Raw genomic sequence first — 23,319 nt, forward strand, 5'->3', positions numbered from 1 at the left:
TATATACTTTACATCAACACACATTTTAGCAATCACTCAGTCCATGTCTTGTTGTATATACTGGTACTTTACTTTACATCAACACACATTTTAGCCATTACTCAGTCCATGTCTTGTTTTATATACTTTACATCAACACACAGTTTAGCTATCACTCAGTCCATGTCTTGTTGTATATACTTTACATCAACACATTTTAGCCATTACTCAGTCCATGTCTTGTTGTATATACTGGTACTTTACATCAACACACATTTTTGCCATTACTCAGTCCATGTCTTATTGTATATACTTTACATCAACACACATTTTAGCCATTACTCAATCCATGTCTTGTTGTATATACTTTACATCAACACACCTTTTAGCCATTACTCAGTCCATGTCTTGTTGTATATACTTTACATCAACACACATTTTAGCCATTACTCAGTCCATGTCTTGTTGTATATACTTTACATCAACACACATTTTAGCAATCACTCAGTCCATGTCTTGTTGTATATACTGGTACTTTACATCAACACACATTTTAGCCATTACTCAGTCCATGTCTTGTTGTATATACTTTACATCAACACACATTTTAGCCATTACTCAATCCATGTCTTGTTGTATATACTTTACATTAACACATTTTAGCCATTACTCAGTCCATGTCTTGTTGTATATACTGGTACTTTACATCAACACACATTTTTGCCATTACTCAGTCCATGTCTTGTTGTATATACTTTACATCAACACACATTTTAGCCATTACTCAATCCATGTCTTGTTGTATATACTTTACATCAACACACATTTTAGCCATTACTCAGTCCATGTCTTGTTGTATATACTTTACATCAACACACATTTTAGCCATTACTCAGTCTATGTCTTGTTGTATATACTTTACATCAACACACATTTTAGCCATTACTCAGCCCATGTCTTGTTGTATATACTTTACATCAACACACATTTTAGCCATTACTCAGTCCATGTCTTGTTTTATATACTTTACATCAACACACATTTTAGCTATCACTCAGTCCATGTCTTATTGTATATACTTTACATCAACACACATTTTAGCCATTACTCAGTCCATGTCTTGTTGTATATACTTTACATCAACACACATTTTAGGCATTACTCAGTCCATGTCTTGTTGTATATACTGGTACTTTACATCAACACACATTACACACATTTTAGCCATTACTCAATCCATGTCTTGTTGTATATACTTTACATCAACACACATTTTAGCCATTACTCAGTCCATGTCTTGTTGTATATACTTTACATCAACACACATTTTAGCCATTACTCAGTCCATGTCTTGTTGTATATACTTTACATCAACACACATTTTAGCCATTACTCAGTCCATGTCTTGTTGTATATACTTTACATCAACACACATTTTAGCCATTACTCAGTCCATGTCTTGTTGTATATACTGGTACTTTACATCAACACACATTTTAGCCATTACTCAGTCCATGTCTTGTTGTATATACTTTACATCAACACATTTTAGCTATCACTCAGTCCATGTCTTGTTGTATATACTGGTACTTTACATCAACACACATTTTAGTAATCACTCAGTCCATGTCTTGTTGTATATACTTTACATCAGCACACATTTTAGCCATTACTCAGGCCATGTCTTGTTGTATATACTGGTACTTTACATCAACACACATTACACACATTTTAGCCATTACTCAGTCCATGTCTTGTTGTATATACTTTACATCAACACACATTTTAGCTATCACTCAGTCCATGTCTTGTTGTATATACTGGTACTTTACATCAACACACATTTTAGTAATCACTCAGTCCATGTCTTGTTGTATTTACTTTACATCAACACACATTTTAGTAATCACTCAGTCCATGTCTTGTTGTATATACTGGTACTTTACATCAACACACATTACACACATTTTAGCCATTACTCAATCCATGTCTTGTTGTATATACTTTACATCAACACACATTTTAGCCATTACTCAGTCCATGTCTTGTTGTATATACTTTACATCAACACACATTTTAGCTATCACTCAGTCCATGTCTTGTTGTATATACTGGTACTTTACATCAACACACATTACACACATTTTAGCCATTACTCAGTCCATGTCTTGTTGTAGATACTTTACATCAACACACATTTTAGTAATCACTCAGTCCATGTCTTGTTGTATATACTTTACATCAACACACATTTTAGCCATTACTCAGTCCATGTCTTGTTGTATATACTGGTACTTTACATCAACACACATTACACACATTTTAGCCATTACTCAGTCCATGTCTTGTTGTATATACTTGACATCAACACACAGTTTAGCCATTACTCAGTCCATGTCTTGTTGTATATACTTGACATCAACACACAGTTTAGCCATTACTCAATCCATGTCTTGTTGTATATACTGGTACTTTACTTTACATCAACACACATTTTAGCCATTACTCAGTCCATGTCTTATTGTATATACTTTACATCAACACACATTTTAGCCATTACTCAGTCCATGTCTTGTTGTATATACTTGACATCAACACACAGTTTAGCCATCACTCAGTCCATGTCTTGTTGTATATACTTGACATCAACACACAGTTTAGCCATCACTCAGTCCATGTCTTGTTGTATATACTGGTACTTTACTTTACATCAACACACATTTTAGCCATTACTCAGTCCATGTCTTATTGTATATACTTTACATCAACACACATTTTAGCCATTACTCAGTCCATGTCTTGTTGTATATACTTGACATCAACACACAGTTTAGCCATCACTCAGTCCATGTCTTATTGTATATACTTTACATCAACACACATTTTAGCCATTACTCAGTCCATGTCTTGTTGTATATACTTGACATCAACACACATTTTAGCCATCACTCAGTCCATGTCTTATTGTATATATTGGTACTTTACATCAACATAGACACATTTAGCCATGACTCAGTCCACAACTTGTTTTATATACTTTACAGCAACACAGACATAATTTAGCCCTGACTCAGCCCACATATTGTTGTATATACTTTAGACACAAATGTAAATTAAGAGCAGACAGAAATAGAAAAAAAGACAAACTGTTCAAATATTTGTGTTCTTTAATTATAGAAGAGTTGCAGCATGTTGATTATATCATGGAGGCTGGTGATGGGGATGTTCGGGTTAATGGACCTCGTAAAGCTGATCAATCAGGGACTAATGTGGATCTTGCTTTTGGTATTGGAACCTCTTTTTATTTTTTCTGTTTTAGATTCACTTTTATTTATTTGTGGTATTCTTTATCCTGCTGTTGTAGTAGGTACAGTAGGACTTTGAAAACCTAAAGCAATATGGTCCCTCCTTTTTAAGATTATTTGGTGGTTTGAGCATTCATAATTTGCAAGTAAGCAATGGCTTATAGTGGGACTGTGAAATTTATTCAGGTGATACCAAATACATAATGAGTGGTTGATTGTTTTAGTTTTCAAGGTTTAACTGTATATATCGTTACAGTTATAAGATATCCCATTGAATGTTCTTTTCAGTACTTATCCATAAATTCAACACATGTTTTTTAGCATAAAATATGATGATTTCTGTATTTTGTGTAATATCCACACATGCCTCCCCTGTGGGTGCAGGATTATAGACTAGGTGAAATGCAAACTCATGCATGCGTTTTAAGGTTTTGCTCTTTAGTTTTCTTAGGGTTTGATATTTAATGAAATAGGAAAGCCTGGATTTTCCACACTGGTCTTCCTGATTATTTAATAGAGACCCTGTATTATCTTAAGCATTGTTAAAATAACATTTGGAAGCAACCTTTTTGCCCAAGAATGTGTCCTGTAATGATGTTCTAGTGAGAATGTACTGGACATTTTTAATTTTAAACTTGGGCTTAGAAGGATATTACTCTTGTAGTTTTGATTTTTAATTTTTCTTTTGTGTCTTTTTGGGGGAAGGTAAGGTTCTGTCATCATCTTATACTAAGTAAGAGACAGAAGCAAAACCAATGAACCCACCTGACTCAATCATCTAATGAGATGTTACCCCATACTTGTCATAGATGTATTATTAAGATTGATGCTAAAACCTTTAATTACCTTTTTATAGCTTGTATGCAATTTACAGTCATGCAACAAAAGTAAAAGACACAGTATAGGTATAAAATGGGTGTACGTAAACTTGTTCAGCCAGGATTGTGCTATTGTGGTGCTAAACTCTATAAATGCATACATGCTAGAAATATCCACTTGAACAGTGTTGAGAACCACAGTATCACCATTCTGAACATGGTTTCTGATGTGGATAAGAGAGTTAGATTCATGAGTTGACAAAGCAAGACATTCACTTTGGGACCCAGGAAAAGGTTTGAGTATATACTTGTGCGTTTACAGTGTGAACAAACTAACTACCCATTTCTTAAGGAGAGTGCTGATTCTTTGCTGTTGAATGTCACTTGAACAGGTGTTTTGACATGTCTGTTAAAAAGGGAACACCTGAAACATTGTAGGGCTAAGAAAATGCGTGATTTGCCTCTTGTAGAGAACTGAGGAAGGCTTATGATGGCTTGTGGTATGAAGAGAAAAGCATTTCCTTCTCCAAGCTGAAGATTAACAGACACAACTTTGGCTTTGGGACTAAGCATTGAGCTGCTCTATTAGTACATGATCCATACAATTGATCCCTAAGCATGAATGGCAGCAGAGCTCTCAACAAAACAGGCTGTGTTCAGATTGTTGAAAAATAGCTGCCAAGTTGAATATGAATCTTATTGCTGCATTATTTCAATGCAGTTTTTGCATATCAAGGTAGGGCCTCTTGTCCAGATGCAGAGCAAGGTTTGACAGTCCCAGGCCTGTAATGTCTGTAACAAGATAACCGGGTGGGATATTTCGGATTAACAACAGAACACGTTTTGACGACACAGATATATGGTTTAATATGGCGATTTATATGAGTAGTGGATTATGAAGATGTGTGCGTATTTATAATCCAAATATTGGATCTATTTAACATAAAAAAACGCACAGTTTCAAAGATGGAAAAAATGTACAAATAAATTAGTTCAGTAACCCTAAAACACAGGATAAATGATTTCACAAATGATTCAATAATGGAAAGATGAATATAATTCACTCAAATAATAAACGATGTAAGTCTTTACACATAGTAAAAAATGTATTCGCTCAGGTAGTGAAATTATGTCACTAAACAAGAACGGATATACAATCTATCCTTCCAGTCCTGAATAATACACTGGGTCTTACTAACCCAAAATTAGCATACAGCTAAAAATACATGTGTGGAGTTGCATTCCGTCACCCGTGCACCATATCCGCTCCACAGCTCTTCTGAATCAATTTCACAACTAATATAGACTCCGGACCCTCGGAATACTATGATCACTTGAAATATTAGACCCTCCGGACACTTGAAATATTAGACCCTCCAGACCCCCTGGTCCTTTGACGGCTCTACAGCTGGGTCACCTTAGTCACTCTTGACATTCTGGACGCTAGACATTAGACGCTCGGCACCTTAAACGCTCCGGACACACGGATGTTTCTACACTCTGACAACACCGGACACCCCGGATATTCCTACCATCAAAAACAGCTGAAAATATACCCGATACAAAGTACTACACTTGATACAGACATAACGTAAGGACGTTATACATGGTAAGTTATAAAGATTATATTATTATGGCAATTACAAAACAGAGGTTCAATAGTAAACCTAACCCTGCTCGATAAGACAATAGTAAACAATTCTTTTTTTTAAAAAAATGTAGCTTTACATTACCAATATAAATCCTGCACTACGTCGCAACAAGAATAAAAAATGCACGCATTATGGTATGTAAAGAAAACTATAACAAACATGCAAAGGTAAATATGGTAATACACTAGTTATCACTTAAAACCCCAAAATTACCTACCCCTGCAGCTGGAGTTGTGCGAATCCTTTTAGCAGGCCGCTTGCTGACAAAACCATTAGTATTGTAAAGGTCCTTTACATGTAGTAACGTATTTATACCTTTAGAATTTTCGTTATTCCTTATCGAAGGCACCTTGCACGTGTGGCATAGGACGAATCGTACTCACGATTTCGAAATACAATAGACCCTAATATAATCACCCTCGGGTATCGTTGTACAGAGAAAAGAAACGAAACCCTAGTACATGTATTTAATTAACAACATTTACACCATTCCGTGACAATGTCTGTCTTGACAGCTGGAACTTGAGGGTGAAAAGGAAAGTTAATGGTGAAAATTGATGAGTGTTAAATAATGATGGAAGTTGCCAGTGTTGGCTGGTCTTTCTTGGCTTATAGATAAAGGGATGTGGCAATTGTAAGAGATCAGTGCAGCTTAGAAGGAGGATGTGGACAGAACTTGGGAGGCAGAAATCAGAAAATTCCAGTGAACAGAAATCTGTGTCTTATGTAGGCATCATCAGATGGAATCAGATGTCATTTGTAAGAATGAATTTTGCAAACTGAAGAGTGGAATGATAGAATCTTTACTGAGCAGTGTGGCAACTGAGATTTGAAACAGATTGTGTGGGACCTTGAACATAGACTGGCAGTGTATTAATTTTGAGACTTGTCTCCAGGTTTTCATAGTGTACATCACTCGTCGATCATGGCAGAGCTGAGCCCAATGGTAAAACTTTCTTAAGTCCACTATACTTGCTTCTATTCAACTGTTACTGAGTTGCATGAGATGTTTGATGAGATGGATGTTCCTGAGAAGCAGCCAGAGTGGGAAGGTGAGCAAGACTGGGGGACCATCCTTGTTGGGATATGGTTATCACAGCTGTTCACTCAAACATCCTTCATTGTCCTAATCTGATACTGGACATCTGGGACTGGTCCATTACCATAGTCAAAATGGACCAAGGTAGGCTTGGAATTGGAGATGGACCTGTCTCTCGTCATTCTCTAGAGGAGTCATGGGTCCCGTAATGATGATCAGGGGCATAATCACTAGGATAACTCTGTGTCCATGGCAGAACTCACACTTGTTTTTCTTCTGTCTGGTGCCATTCACAGTCTTTGTCATCATATGTGGTTCCTAAACACAAAGTTGTCTGATAGAGCTGCATTCTGCTGGAATCAAATTGGTATAGGGCAGATTAGCATTCAAGTACATGTTTGAGTTGAACAATTTGTTGTCCAGGGCCAAGTGACATCTTAGGGAAAAGGTTTAGTATTGACAATCCCAGGAAAGATTGCCATAGCCATTGCTGGTAAGATTCCAGTCCATTGGGCATTCACATGCTGTCAGTACTTGTCCAAACGCTTATATCAAGGGAAACAAGTTTGATTCAGTCTGTTGGAGTCTTGTGCTGGTCAGTTTTCTTGTTAATCAGTGAACTTTCTGCATTGTAGGCAAGGAGAACATTGACTGCAGAGGTAATGTTATACAAGTCTCTGATCTTTTCTTGCCCTACTTGACAGTAATGGTTGCCCATCTACCCTATGACTACAGTATACACACATCTTGTGTCTGTTCAAAGTTTTACCCTGTACAATAGATGCAGATGGGATGATTATCCATTTCATGCTCAAAAACCCTTAATCCTGTGCATTGTACTTGGCACCGTTACAGTTACTACACTTAATCCTGTGTATTGTACTTGGCACCCTTACAATCACTACACTTAATGCTGTGTATTGTACTTGGTACCCTTACAATCACTACACTTAATAATGTGTATTGTACTTGGCACACTTACAATCACTACACTTAATCCTGTGCATTGTACTTGGCACCCTTATGGTCACTATACTTAATTCTGTACATTGTGCTTGGCACACTTACAATTATTACACTTAATCCTGTGCATCGTACTTGGCACCTTCAGTAAAAGAGCAGAACAAAGGCACATGCTTGTGAAAACAGTCAGATGTCTAAGTAAGAGGCACATTGGATTAAGCAAGAATCTGAAGCATATTTCCAGCTCTTTCATTAAAAATAATGTTGACTTCACTGATCTAACTGATGTGAGGAATTAAGACAGTTAACAGATAAATGCAAACTTATATGCAGGCTAATAAAATGTTCAGTGAATTTATGCATACGATATTGCAGTAGTTTCATATAGTAATTAACAAGTATTGATAGGAAAATCATGTGGCTACGTAACAAGTATTGATAGGAGAATCATGTGGCTACATAACAAGTATTAATAGGAAAATCATGTGGCTACATAACAAGTATTGATAGGAAAATCATGTGGCTACATAACAAGTATTGATAGGAGAATCATGTGGCTTCATAACAAGTATTGATAGGAGAATCATGTGGCTACATATTAAGATATGAAAACCTGATGGCAGAGGGTGAGGAGGTAATTGAATTTTAACTTCATTTAAGATGATGTATGTGTGATTGATTCATAGACAGGAAAGTGTGAAGGCATTAAAAAGATGACAGATCTTACAGCTGCTTTATGAATTTTTGGCCCATACTGAACATTTCGTTCAAACCAGTAATTGCAGTGGATTGTCCGTTTTCAACAACGGTATGTCTATATTTTTGACAGCACACCCATACTTGATTATACATTTCTTGGTAACTATATTTGGTACAGTGTATATTAAAACATTTTGCAGTTGCTGGTTCAGTGCATGTAATATTGTTATTTGATGAAAAATGAGGGCTGTTCAGTTCAACATGTTTGGTACCCTTTTAGGCTATTTCAGTGTGGTATCGTCACCGTTGTGTCATACTGAACTATTTGAGCAATCAGAGGATTATTTTTTTTAAAAACTAAATGTTTTCCCAAGTGCTGTATATGTTTAAATGGAAGAGTCCTGAGTTAAACATAGTTTGACAAGACCTTGAATTTATATTTATGCTATTCTATCATCTTGATAGTAATATGCTGGGACTTTAATGTATTGCTGTTTAAGTATAACTTAAGGAAATACAATGAAGGATTGTACCTATTTTCCAACAGAAGATGATTCCATATAGTAATATACTTTGGTAAGAATTAATGCTGATACAAGTTAGTGAATGCAAAAGACATTTAAAAGTTAGAGCTACCAAAGTTATATATTATTTAATTGCTGGACACTTGCTGAAACCAAGGCCCAGAGGTATTTAAAAGTCATACAATGTGTATTAAATAAAATGTAATAAATCAATTTTTTTATGTTTTATTTAAAGTCTCTAAAATTATTTTATAAACATATGACATAGATTTTTTATATCCAATTAAAGAATCTTCCTGCTTCAGCTTGTATTTTATTTCTGTTTCTTCTTTTTTTATACTGACTACAGTTATACCAGATAGTAAGATTGTACTCTAAAAGACGGTTTATAAAGGTTAAATAAAAATTCTCTAGTCTTGTTTTGTGAAATTTGAATTTGAGACTTTGTAATATATCTATCCTTTTCTATGCTTTTTTCATTATTTCTTGTTGTGTGGAAGCCAAGATAGGGATTCAGCAAGAGTTAATCCTAAGTGTTTTTGAAAACTGACATGCTTAATTGTATCATTCATTAAATGTAATGGGTGATATTTAGAATTTCTGGATGTGGTCATTGATTTGGTTGTATTTGGATTAAAATATACAAATCATTGATGGGCACACAAATTGATTTATGTAGCTCTTCATTTAGAACACCACGAACCAGGGTTGGGTTCTCAACAGTAATCATTTGCTAACAGGCTTTTACTTGACTCAATATCAGTCGCAATATCATTAACAGAATTAAAAATAAAGTGTCCCAAGTTTTGATCCTTGAGGCACACCAGGAAGGCTGGATTTGTGAGGTTGTACTCCACACCAGGAAGACTGGATTTGTGAGGTTGAGGTTGTACTCTACCAGGAGGGCTGGATTTATGAGGTGGAGAATGATTTGCAATGTACATGTATTATGATCAGGTAACAGATCTGAAAAATAAACTACAGTACTATATTTATTCCATTCACTCATTTCTGTGGTACTGTATTATTTCCATCCACTGTGCTTTAGGCTTGAACTGTCTTGCAGCTTGTGTTTTTGTTTGCTTTGTTTTACTTTATATAATCTTGACCTATTTCACACATTTACATGTCCCACTCACAGCTGAAAACACAGAGGTTCAAGATTATTTTGAGACACACACGGAGTCTGCAACAGTTCCTGCCATGTCCTATTCCAGCAGTGAAGATGAATACTTCTTTGATGCAGAAGAGGATGAATATAAATCCCCAGCACAGAGTCCAATGTAAGCTTATCAGTATTAAAGTCCAGAGTAGGTTTATCATTATTAAAGTCCAGTATAAGCTTATCAGTATTAAAGTCTAATGTAAGCTTATCAGTATTAAAGTCTAATGTAAGCTTATCAGTATTAAAGTCCAATGTAAACTTATCAGTATTAAAATCCAGTGTAAGCTTATCAGTATTAAAGTACAGTTTAAGTCCAGTGTAAACTGATCAGTATTAAAATCCAGTGTAAGCTTATCAGTATTAAAGTCCAGTGTAAGCTTATTTGTATTAAAGTCCAGTGTAAACTTATCAGTATTCAAGTCTAATGTAAGCTTATCAGTATTAAAATCCAGTCTAAGCTTATCAGTATTAAAGTCCAGTGTAAGCTTATCAGTATTAAATCCATTGTAGGCTTATCAGTATTCAAGTCAATTGAAAGATAGTCAGTATTAAAATCCTATGTAAGCTTGTCAGTATTAAAGTCTAATGTAAGCTTATCAGTATTAAAGTCCAATGTAAACTTATCAGTATTAAAATCCAGTGTAAGCTTATCAGTATTAAAGTACAGTTTAAGTCCAGTGTAAACTGATCAGTATTAAAATCCAGTGTAAGCTTATCAGTATTAAAGTCCAGTGTAAGCTTATTTGTATTAAAGTCCAGTGTAAGCTTATCAGTATTCAAGTCTAATATAAGCTTATCAGTATTAAAATCCAGTGTAAGCTTATCAGTATTAAAATCCAGTCTAAGCTTATCAGTATTAAAATCCAGTGTAAGCTTATCAGTATTAAAGTCCAGTGTAAGCTTATCAGTATTAAAATCCAGTCTAAGCTTATCAGTATTAAAGTCCAGTGTAAGCTTATCAGTATTAAAATCCAGTCTAAGCTTATCAGTATTAAAGTCCAGTGTAAGCTTATTTGTATTAAAGTCCAGTGTAAGCTTATCAGTATTCAAGTCTAATGTAAGCTTATCAGTATTAAAATCCAGTGTAAGCTTATCAGTATTAAAATCCAGTGTAAGCTTATCAGTATTAAAATCCAGTGTAAGCTTATCAGTATTAAAATCCAGTCTAAGCTTATCAGTATTAAAGTCCAGTGTAAGCTTATCAGTATTAAATCCATTGTAGGCTTATCAGTATTCAAGTCAATTGAAAGATAGTCAGTATTAAAATCCTATGTAAGCTTGTCAGTATTAAAGTCCTATGTAAGCTTGTCAGTATTACAAATGCACTGGTTCATATGCAAAATACACCAAAGTTTGACTTCATACACCTAAAATTTCCATGAGGGTGCAGTATGTGCATGTTGGAAAAATATTAGTGATTAAACAATTGGAGTGGCATTCACAGTTTTTTATTTAAACAATTCTTTAAAAACTAAATTATTATTTGAATGTAGGCTTGGATGATAATACCATCAATACCTGCTCAGTACAATCAATATTTCAGTGACAGTGATTCTTTAAATGATTGTCATGTTGTGTTCCAAATGGTGCCATTATTAATGTGTAGCATTATACACATTTGACCAGTCCAGTCATTAGCTCCGTTGGTAGAGTAACAGTCCTGTAATCCAAGGGTTGTAGGTTCAAGGCCACCCCATGTCAGCTGCCTCAGTGTGTCCTTTTTAAAGGGCATTTAGCTCCCATTTGCATGACATAGCATTTAAAGTGCTGTTCAAAAAATTTAACCAACAATAAACATATTGACTGGAAGTGTGTGACTGACAGCAGAAGATTTGTAATTCAGGAAACATTTGCCAAAAATTACTTTATTTTGTAAAATGTTCCAAGTCTAGAAATGCAGTAATTATACATTTTTGTATTGCTGAGAAACAATGTTCCATGTCACCATCAAAAACAATGTTATGGTGAAAGTAAGTATTCAGAGATTACCCTCATCATCATTGGCGACTCGGTCTCGAAAGACCATGCGAATAGCGCCCTTGGGGTGTTGTCTGTCTCTGTTGGCAACGTCTGCTGTGGCTGTGCAGGCCTATACGTGAGTGACAGTCCCTACTGCAGTTGGTGCAGACATACTGGGAAGTCTGCGTTACTGTGGTTGTTGTTGCGTTCTTCTTTCTCTTACGTTTCTCTGCTGCCAACTGGCCTCTCCTCGCATCAGCGACTGATATGCCATTGTTTACCATCAGTCTCCAGGTGCCTCGGTCCTCAGCCAGCTCTTCCCAGCCATCGGGTGAAATGTTGCATGCCTTCATGTCCCTCTTGCACACATCTTTGAAACGGAGTGAGGGGCGTCCGACTCTTCTCATGCCAGTGGCCAGCTGTCCATATAAGATGTCCTTTGGCAGCCTTCCATCCTCCATGCGTCGGACGTGACCCAGCCATCGAAGGCGGCATTTAATTAGCAGGGAGTACATGCTGGGGGTACTTGCACGCTGCAGGATCTCGCTGTGTGGAACACGGTCTTGCCAGCTGATTTTCAGGATGCGTTTTAGGCACCGTATATGGAAGGAGTTGAGCCGGCGTTCTTGCCTCATGTAGGTACTCCACGTCTCACTTCCATATAGAAGGGTGCTGAGAACGCAGGCCTGGTAGACTCGGACCTTGGTGTGCTCTGTCAGCGCGTTGTTTTCCCAAACCCTCTTTGTTAATCGAGCCATGATGGTGTTTGCCTTTCCAAGCCTTCTGTCCAGCTCCATATCAATCGAGAGAGAGTTGCTGATGGTTGACCCTAGGTAGGTAAAGTTGTTGACTGTTTCCAGGGTGACACCGCTGATTTTGATTGAAGGGGCAATGGTGGTATCTTGCACGCTGACATTTGTTTTTTCCAAGCTGATTGTGAGACCAAACTGCGTGCAGGCAACAGCAAAACAGTCTCCCAGTCTCTGGAGGGCTTCCTCGGTGTGGGCCACAAGAGCTGCGTCATCTGCAAAAAGCATCTCCCTGATGAGCACAGCTCTCACTTTGGTCTTTGAGCGCAGTCGTGCCAGGTTGAACAGCCTCCCATCAGACCTGGTGTGTAGATATATGCCATCCGTGGACGTGTCGAAGGCGTAGGACAGGAGCAGGGAGAAGAAGATCCCAAAAAGTGTTGGTGCCAGCACACAGCCCTGCTTCACACCACTGTTAATTGGGAAGGAAGTTGAGGATGATCCATCATACAGGACTGTTCCCTTCATATCTGCATGGAAAGAGATTATCATGCTGAGGAGTTTTGGGGGGCAACCGATCTTACTCAGAAGTTCAAAAAGGCCCTTCCTGCTGACCAAGTCAAAGGCCTTGGTGAGGTCGATGAACATCATGTAGAGTGGTTGACCTTGCTCTCTGCTCTTCTCTTGGAGTTGTCGTAGGGAGAAGATCATGTCTGTCGTCGACCTGCCTGCTCTGAAGCCGCACTGTGATTCCGGGTACACACGGTCTGCCAGCAACTGCAGCCTGTTGAGTATGATGCGGGCATACACTTTACCAACAATACTCAAGAGCGAGATCCCTCTGTAATTATTACAGTCACTGCGGTCGCCCTTGTTTTTGTAAAGGGTCACAATTGTGGCATCATGCATGTCTTGGGGGACTACTCCTTCCTCCCAGCAGCGGCAAAGTACGTCGTGCAGTGGTTTAATCAATGCTGGTTTTCCACGTTTGATAGCTTCGGGCGGGATGCTGTCACTACCTGGTGCTTTGTCGTTTGGAAGGCAGTCGATTGCTTTGCTGAGCTCCTCTAAGGTTGGCACTTTGTCGAGCTCTTCCATGGTGGGCAGATTCTTTATGCTGCTGAGGGCTGCATCAGTGACTGACGTTTCTCGGGAGTATAGCTCTGAGTAGTGCTCCACCCATCTGGCCATCTGTTGCCCACGGTCTGTGATCTTCTCTCCCGTCAGGGATTTCAGGGGAGCGACCCCTTTCACTGTAGGGCCTAGAGCCTTTTTGATGCCACTGTACATGCCTTGGATGTGTCCGGACTCGGCACTGCGCTGGATTCCTTCACACAGTTGTTGCCAGTACTCGTTCGCACACTGTCTAGCAATGCGTTGGGTGTTACTTCGGGCACTTCTGAGAGCAGCAAGCGTCCGTTCATTAGGGCATTTTTTGTAAGCTATGAAGGCTTTTCGTTTCTCCTCGATTTGTGGTTCCATCCTTGATAGGTGTGCATTGAACCAGTCCTGGCTGGGTCGTTCCTTCTTGCCAAACTTTGACATAGCTGTACTGTAGATGGCACCCTTCATGGCGTTCCACTTGGCTGTAGCGTCATACTCAGGCAGGTCCTGGAGAGCCTTGTTCAGGGCAGACACATACTCCTCCACCTTGGCAGGGACTGACATCTGTGCAGTGTTTATGCGAGGATGTCCTTTTGGTTTTGAGCGGTGTAGCGCGTGTGGCTGTAGTCGCACTCTGCTGCTCACAAGGGCATGGTCGGAGTCACAGTCTGCACTGTGGTAGGTTCTGGTGGAGAGGACACTGTTAAGGGCAGAGCGCCTGGTGATGACCAAGTCGAGTTGGTGCCAGTGATGAGATCTGGGGTGTTTCCATGACACTTTGTGTTGTGGCTTACACTTGAAGAAGGTGTTTGTGATGCACAGGCCATGGTAGGTGCATAGCTCCAGCAGTCTCTGGCCATTTTCGTTGGTCTTTCCAGTGCCATGATATCCGAGGCAGGTAGGCCAGGACTCCTGGTCTGCACCTACTCTGGCATTAAAGTCGCCGAGGAGGAATAGTGGTTCATTTTTGGGGCATCCTTTGATCTGTTCGTCCAGCTGCCCATAGAACTGATCCTTCATGTCTTCTGATGACGTGAGGGTTGGGGCGTAGACACTGATGATGTTGACAGGACCTGAAGTAGTGGTGAGGCGGATGGACAAGAGACGCTCAGTGCCCCCTGTGGGAGGTTCAACCGAGGCCAGGAGATTGTTTTTGATGGCAAAGCCCACTCCGTGCTGACGGGGCTCCTCAGGTTCTCGACCCTTCCAGAAGAAGGTGTAGTTTTCCTCTCTGAGGGAGCCACTAGAGGCGAGCCTGGTTTCCTGGAGGGCAGCTATGCTGATATTTAGTCTGGTGAGTTCTCTATCGATGATGGCCGTCTTTCTGGTGTCGTCCACTTCTCTGAGGTCATCGGAGATGCCTGTACACATGGTGCGCACATTCCAGCTTGCAAATCGAAGAGCTGGAGTCTTCTTTATTGGTTTCTTGTTTCTTTTGTCTGGTGTGGAATTACCGTCTGCTTGTCATGCTGAACAACACACTGAGCTCCAGACACCCACTGGAGCAGGCAGACGATGGCGGGTCAACACCTTATTGACCGAGGGCTGCCCGGCTTGAGGCGGGCGATAGTTGGCCAGTGGGACACGATGGTCCCTCCCACCGTCAAAGCTGACCCGTGGCGCCCCTTCCCTACGCCAATCGGGTGGGACTTATAACCCGTAAACTGTCAGCTTCCGTGTTGTTTCCTCACTCAGTAGCGAGACTGGAGTGTCCTCTCCAGGGCGCAAGCCTGGGCGTGGAGTATGGAGATCCTGGGCTGCCCAGACGTCAGGATCCCCCTCTCGTCCTTGCTGGTGGGGTCCAAAGGAATGCTGAGCATGACATTTGGCACCAGTTTGGATGCAGGAGCTGCCGGAAGGAGGTCGTAGTCGACCCCCAGCCGCCTTAGGGGCTCCACTCCTGATTTTCTGTCTGGGTTTACTCCCATAGCCTTTCCTTCTCCCGAAGATATCCACAAGGCAGTGGAGCCATAATCCAATGGATGGGACTTGGTTGGTTTTGAATCAGAGTTTCCTTCTCCTAGATGAACTGCCTGACAAGGCTAACGAGCTTCATCTGCCCGGGTTTGGGGTCAGAGTTTCCCTTCTCTTAGACTGGTTGCCTGCCAAGGCTAATGAGCCCAGTCTGCCCACCCAGTTATACCACTGGGTACTCGGTCGCGCCACACAGCAGGCTCTGTTAAAAACAGGGGGCACCGCGTGAAGGTGCTGCTGTGGACACAATAGTGTAGGAGAGGCCATATGCAAGTAACCTCCTGCCCCGCAGAGCGAGACAGTGGTCCTGCGGCGATCACTACACCTGGGAAGGAGAGGCTATGAGAGACGCTTCACTTTCCTTTGGCAAGCGGGACGTCAGGCCCAGGCCACGCACCCCCCAGTGAGACCAGCTAGACTGTGAAAACCCCATGTTGATAAGATTTTCAAGGTTGCCACTGTGGTGGCTACAATAAATGTCCAAGCAGAGATTACCAGTACACATTAAAATGCTAAGTTGTTGATAGTGACAACCCCATAAGAGAAAATTGGGTTCCATTTCATCAAACAAAATACATGTGTTTGGTTTTCTGCACCTTGAATGTCCACTGCTTTATCTGTATCGGCTTCAGTGAATGTAGACATCGGGTTAAAGTTTGATTTTAAGGTTTTTGAGTATGACTGATATGAAGGTACTATGCATTTAAATTTCACCACTGTATGATCATGGTTAAATGCATGGCATTATTTAATACTTATTGTTACCCAGTTTTACTAATTGTTTTGCATTTTATGGGGAAGAGTTCAAGGTTTTACTTAAAGTTTGCACTATAAAGACAGGATAAAGTTTGTGTTTAAGGTTGTGTTTGTTGTCTTATGGATGGAACTGTTCATTTCAGTTTAGTGTCTAAAATTATATTGTCATACTTTATTGAATACTTGTATTTACCCAGTTTTACTGATTATTTTGGGCAATTTATGGAAAATTAATTTAAAGTTTGTTTTGATGGTTTTGTTTATTGCTTGTAGGATGGGACTAATAAAATATGAATTTCAGTTTCATTATTTGCTCAAGGGGGTAAGAATTTTGAAATATGCTTTCTTTTTACCTTAAGAACAGAGAACACAAGCATGTATGTGTGATTCATAACAAATGTGAGAATGGCATTAATGCTGACCTTGTCTGCCGATCCATCTGTATGTTCGTTGAACATTCCCATGTGTAGGGTCTTATAGTTTAGTCTGTGGATACAACTTGGAGAGAATTAAGCTTTCATCCCAAAAGTAGGTCATGATGACCTACATTTCATATGTTTCAGTGGTATCTTTTATCTTTTTGCTTTATGGTCAACACATCATACAACTTTGAATGTACAGTTATTTGGTTTTGTCTGTGGATTCTTTATATTGAGTGCATGAGTATTACATCAAATGTAGATGATAACTTTGTGAGCATAAATTGTAGTATGACATCATTCCAGAAGTAGGTCAGTGTTACATAATATTTCATGCTTCATTGACCCTTTTTAAAGTTAGTTGTTTAGAATCAAAGTTTGTGCACAGTTGACGCAGCAGCTATTTTGTATATGTCTGTTTTGTTTTTTCAATCTTTGAGAATAGTTGTCATGTGAATTGCTGTTATGGAGTACTTTGTAGACATTAGCCCATGCATCTGCTTCTAAGTTTGCAAGAAATTGCAATACAGATCATAGTTATAGAGTGCTTTGTAGGCAATACCCCATGCACTGTTTCTACTGTTTGCAAGAAATTGCAATACAGATCATAGTTATAGAGTGCTTTGTAGGCATTACCCCATGCACTGTTTCTACTGTTTGCAAGAAATTGCAATACAGATCATAGTTATAGAGTGCTTTGTAGGCATTACCCCATGCACTGTTTCTACCGTTTGCAGAAATTGCAATACAGATCATAGCTATAGAGTGCTTTGCAGGCATTACCCCATGCATTGTTTCTACTGTTTGCAAGAAATTGCAATACAGATCATAGTTATAGAGTGCTTTGTAGGCATTACCCTATGCACTGTTTCTACTGTTTGCAAGAAATCGCAATACAGATCATAGTTATAGAGTGCTTTGTAGGCATTACCCCATGCACTGTTTCTACCGTTTGCAGAAATTGCAATACAGATCATAGTTATAGAGTGCTTTGTAGGCATTACCCCATGCACTGTTTCAGCTGTTTGCAGAAATTCCAGTACAAATTTGCTGTTACAAAGTGCTTTATGTGCATTACCTGATGCACCTGCTGCTGTTTGCAGAAATTCAATACAAATTATTTTGTTAATTGTGCTCGTTAATTGTGCAAACAAAGGTAAGCTATTCTGTCAGAATGGACTTAGAATGCTAGAGCAAAATTTTGAAGAAAAAGACAAACTAAATACCCTGTAAAGTAGGATTTACTTAGTATTTGGAACATTTTTGGTCTTTATCAAATATTTCTGGTTGACAGTGGTGTACAGACAATCCATGCTGTCTTCTGACAGACTTTGTTATATGCATCCAATACATCTGTTAGTCCATATGAAGGGAAGGGCCAAAAAAGGTAGCAACCATGTGCTTTCTGTGGTTAAATTGTTGAATAGCTAGCACCAGATGAACATTATGACAGGTTATCATGGCAAGCAGTCACTTTTTTGTGCTATTAAAGCTACTGATTAATATGTGTGTTGTAATTCTTCCAAAGTGCTTGTTTACAAACTATTAAAATATAAGGCAACAATTTTAGCAACAGATTTAAATATTCAGGAAAAATTTATACAGAAATTTGTCAGAAAATATCTTGAATTTGTTCATTATTGTCAGACCAAACATGGGACAGAAGATAGACCAAACATGGGCACCAAATAGACAAAACATGGGACAGCAAATAGACCCAACATGGTCACCAAATAGACCAAAAACTGGACACCAAATAAACCAAACTTGGGACAGCAAAAAGACCAAACACATCACATCAAATAGACCAAACACAGGACAGCAAATAAACCAAACACAGGAAAGCAAATAGACTATTCTTGTTTTAGTTGTAATGTAAATTTATTGTGCAGTTTTCTGTAACCCTGTAAGACTATCAGAAACATATGAATTTTTTTTGTGCTACCTATTTGACATGTATACATTAGGTGCATCTGTGCATAAATTTGAATTTAAGACACTGCTTTTATAGTAAGACCTCGAGACAAGAGGTTAATGTTCAGCGATTCTTAAAAGATGAATTGAATGAAAAATGTGTTTTGGAACCGGAGAAAACTGGGTATGTCTGGGAATAAATATTTTGGCAACATTAAATATGTATTCATTGACATCATGAATGGGTTGGTTGGGTGTTTTATGGCACATCAACTTTAGTAGGTTATTTAGTGCCAATGCAACTGAAGTAAAATACCTTGTCTAAGGACACGCCACATAAGCTGACATGGTGTGATCCAGTGGTGGGATTCAAACTGGCATCTTTCTGTTTTTTGGTCACAAGTCCTGAACAGTGCCATTGAGCCACTGCATAACATGCATCCATTAATTGCCTCTAACAACATGAAGGAGAGCATATCTGACCTTTCCTACATCCAAGTAGGACAGTACACTAGCGACAAGTATTTTCAATGAAACAAGTACTGTAGATGTACAGGAACCTGTCTAATCGATGCATAACTGGGAAGCAGATATTCATTTTAGTAGGTAACTGAAACCTGTCTAATCAGTGCATAGCAAATATTCATCTCAGAAGATACACTGAAACAAGTCTGTTTAATTCATGAAAGGGAACCAAATATTCATCCCAGATAAGTCAGCTGGCCAAAATGTTTCATATTAAGTTTACATATTGTTTGAAGATAGTAAGATTGACTCAGTTTTTAGTGGGGATCCAGAATACTTGGGGACCACATACGACAGATTCGACTGTTTTAAATTTTAAAAAAGTTATGAAATTATAAGGTACTTGACTTTATCTACTGTGCTAAAAAGCTATCAAGTTGGATAAGATGGATTACACAATAATGTTCTAATCACAATTTGCAAATTTGCAAACTTGTAGCTCGTGTTGGTTTTATGGCTCAAGCTTTAGCCCATCTGACTGACAGTCGTGTCTGTTAATGGCAGAGACTGCTTCTTTCTTGTATTGTGTTGCTGAAGTTTTAGCTCATCTAACAGATAGTATTACGATTTATTTGTTGAGCAATGCATATGTTTTGTGTTGTGTGGTTGAAGTTATATCTCATCAGACTGTTGGCTATGTGAATTAATGGTATTGCACTGCTTCTGTCTTACATCATATGTTGCATATCATGCATTCATCAACATTTGCTTGATTTTTGACACCTCTGAAAATTTCTTACTCATATTTTATCAGCTTTGTAGGATTTTACTTGGATATGTTTAGATTTATGTGTCTGGATGGCAAGATTCCATAGCAACCAACACTAAAGCTAATATACATTATCACCTCTAAAACCATGTTATTTGCATAAATTTATAGCATACTGTCTCTTAATAGGAAATATTTGACTGTTGAGGAACATCAGAAAAGTCTTCAAGCAGGACCATCAGCTTTGGCTTCCACAGTAATAGCACAAGACGATGGCTATTATGATGGTAGGTAGAAAAATGTAGCTGTCAACTTAATTCATGTTATTTGAACTCTTTTGCAAGGGAAATGCATAGGCGTTAGTCTGAAAGTTAAACTTTCTGCATTATATCCCTGTTAAACTCATGAACATATTGAAGACCGCTCCATTGGCCTAATGGTTAAAGTATCCACCCTGGATGCAGGAGGTCATGGGTTCAAACCCCAGCTGAGTCATACCAAAGACTTCTAAAAATGGTACTAACAGCTGCCTCACTAGACACTCAGCATTAAGAGGTTAGAGTCAGAATAATGTAACTGGGTGGGACATCATGCTACATGTCTGTGGCATGATGCCCCAATGCTAGACATCACTTTAAACTGCCACATTGCAGACATCATAGCGATATGACTGAAAATTGTTAAAGCTACGTTAAAAAAGTCTAAACCACAAACCACATGGACATATTGAAGCCCATGTTAAACATCATGGTGTTGTTTTTAAAGGGGTACACACAGTAAAGGTCATTTTTGACCCATGCAAATCTACAAAACTAAACTGTTGCAATGGATAATTCAGTTTTGGTTAAATTTAGATCAGTAAAAGCTCTAGTTAATTGGTTCAACAATTGAGAACCAAAGTCATGATATATAATGATGCATATAATATCTATTTATTATATATTTTAATAATGAGCCATTGAAATATATCAGTTTGCCCATATGTATGTTATTGTAACATATTTCCATATTTAAACCTATTCAGTTTTTCTTGTTCTTCTCGCACTTACTCCCTTTCTCTCTCACTCATTCTGGATGAAAAGATCTTAAAATATATCAAAACTGTTCATTGATGCAAGCAATGGAGGAGGTGAAAACTGAGAAAGCCTAAAAATGGACTCCAAACAACAGAAAGTAGGTTTAAAGTATTAACTTTTTAAAATATAGTTTTCATGAATTGTATAAGTGATCATGACTGAATCTACATGACTTATATCTTTTTGATATTCAGTATTGCCCATGCAGTAACTGTTACAAGCTATGACAAATGTTACAAGATTTAGGGAAATGTCTTGAGTAAGGATAATAATCAGATTGTTTCATCATCGATTTTAACCCCTAATTACACTTGTAATCATGTATGAAAATAATAGAGAAATTGGGGACAGGTGAGGGTTGATTGCAAACCAAAATTAAGTGAGAACTGAAAGTTCAGTGCAGCATCAGTTACTGAACTAAACTGCACATTGCCAAGGCCATGCATTTTACATTTTGAATGCAGAAATAAACAAAAGAAAATAATCTAAAAGAATTTAAATTCACAATCATTAAAATGTTTTGTTTAAAAAGTTTACACTCTGAAATTTGTCAGATATAACCTATCTGTGATGGTTTTGTAGTCCCTAACTGCAGCAGTATTCACTGTATCAATCTGTGCAAGAAATGTATTAACAAACAAAATCTCCATTTTCATATGGGTCCCCAGGTGACCAAGTGGTCCAAGTCTTTACAGATCCCTGACATCTCACATCTGTCCGCATGGACTTGACCCTTGGGAAAGCCCCTCAAAAATGGCATTAAACCAATAACATCATCAGTTTTTCATGAAAACATTCATTAATTAATCAGTTTACACAGTCTCTAGCATTTTATGAAGATGCTTAAATTGTCCGAAGGCTATGTCCTATAATACTGTAAAATTCTGAACTTCTTTTTGTAAATGCAGTTGTTAATTGCATTGGCAAAGAATGGAAGATAATTAGGCAAATGAAAGCCTTTTGAAGTAAAAAAATCTGTCATAAAAATAAAATATACTTTCTTTTGAGTGACTGAGGAAATATATTAGTAATGTGAAACTTTCTGTATGGTCACTTGTGGTTGTCACTAATGACAATGCAATGTTTCCACATTGCTCATGAAATATTTCTTTATAATGTAAAATAAACATTAGGCTCCTCTGTTTCTAACCTGTAAAATAATCTTTTTGGTTCTTTGCATTATATTTTCTTACAGATAGTCTGTGAGCATTCAGTGTAATTATATACTTGAAAACTTTACACTGATTTATTTATTTCATACTTTTACCATCAGTCAGAGGCATTTACAATTCCAGTACATATATACTTGCATAGAATTCAAATCCATGGCAAACAACAGAAGAACCTGATCTGCCATTGCTTGATGTTTCAACAGATCTTGATCAATTCTGTTTAAAGATGGATTTGACTGATGCCACAGTAGTATATACAGCATGTAAAGGCTGTACATCTAACCCCTGACTTGCACGATCATTGCATTCCCCAAAACGGGTCGTGTAATTCAAATCATGCAACTCAAAATTTTTGGTTTCACTGTCTTTAATTTTCAGTGAATTTAATTCATTAACTTTAATACTATTCATTTAGCCCTTTATGAATCCTAATTGTTTCATGTTTTAGATAAATAATGTTATTATCTTTTAATCATAAAAAAATTTAATAAAAAAAATGTATATGAAATGACATTAACATGAAATTGTGCAAGTCAGAATCTCATAAGTCAGCAAATGCCTGTAAAGGTATATCGCTTAACTATCTCCAGTCCATATCTATTAGTAGTTTTCCTTCTTATGTCTTAATGTCTTACCAGTTGGGTATATTGCTTTTTTTGATCTCAAGTCCATATCTATTAGTAGTTTTCCTTCTTATGTCTTAATGTCTTAATGTCTGACTTAATATCTTAATGTCTTTATGTCTTACCAGTTGGGGATATTGCTTTTTTTTTTCAGAGTTGTATGATGAGCCTGATTTGGAAGATTGTAAGTAGCAA

At 38.0% G+C, this 23,319-nt stretch overlaps 1 protein-coding gene across 3 annotated transcripts in view; it reads left to right on the forward strand.

Annotated features, from left to right (window-relative positions):
- Positions 1-23,319, forward strand: part of LOC149806506 (oxysterol-binding protein-related protein 9-like) — a 99,579-nt gene that overhangs the window by 49,704 nt on the left and 26,556 nt on the right. For 2 of the 3 annotated variants that reach the window (XM_089954016.1, XM_089954022.1), the window contains 4 exons: positions 3,157-3,264; positions 10,121-10,262; positions 20,443-20,540; positions 23,279-23,308. In XM_089954016.1, coding sequence (XP_089810142.1) covers positions 3,157-3,264; positions 10,121-10,262; positions 20,443-20,540; positions 23,279-23,308 — 378 coding nt within the window. The remainder of the gene's footprint in view (positions 1-3,156; positions 3,265-10,120; positions 10,263-20,442; positions 20,541-23,278; positions 23,309-23,319) is intronic. The other variant, XM_089954027.1, reaches the window with a different exon arrangement.

This window comes from Sinohyriopsis cumingii, chromosome 1 (assembly GCF_028554795.1).
Source record: "Sinohyriopsis cumingii isolate HCF-2022 chromosome 1, ASM2855479v2, whole genome shotgun sequence".
Lineage (NCBI taxonomy): Eukaryota > Metazoa > Mollusca > Bivalvia > Unionida > Unionidae > Sinohyriopsis > Sinohyriopsis cumingii.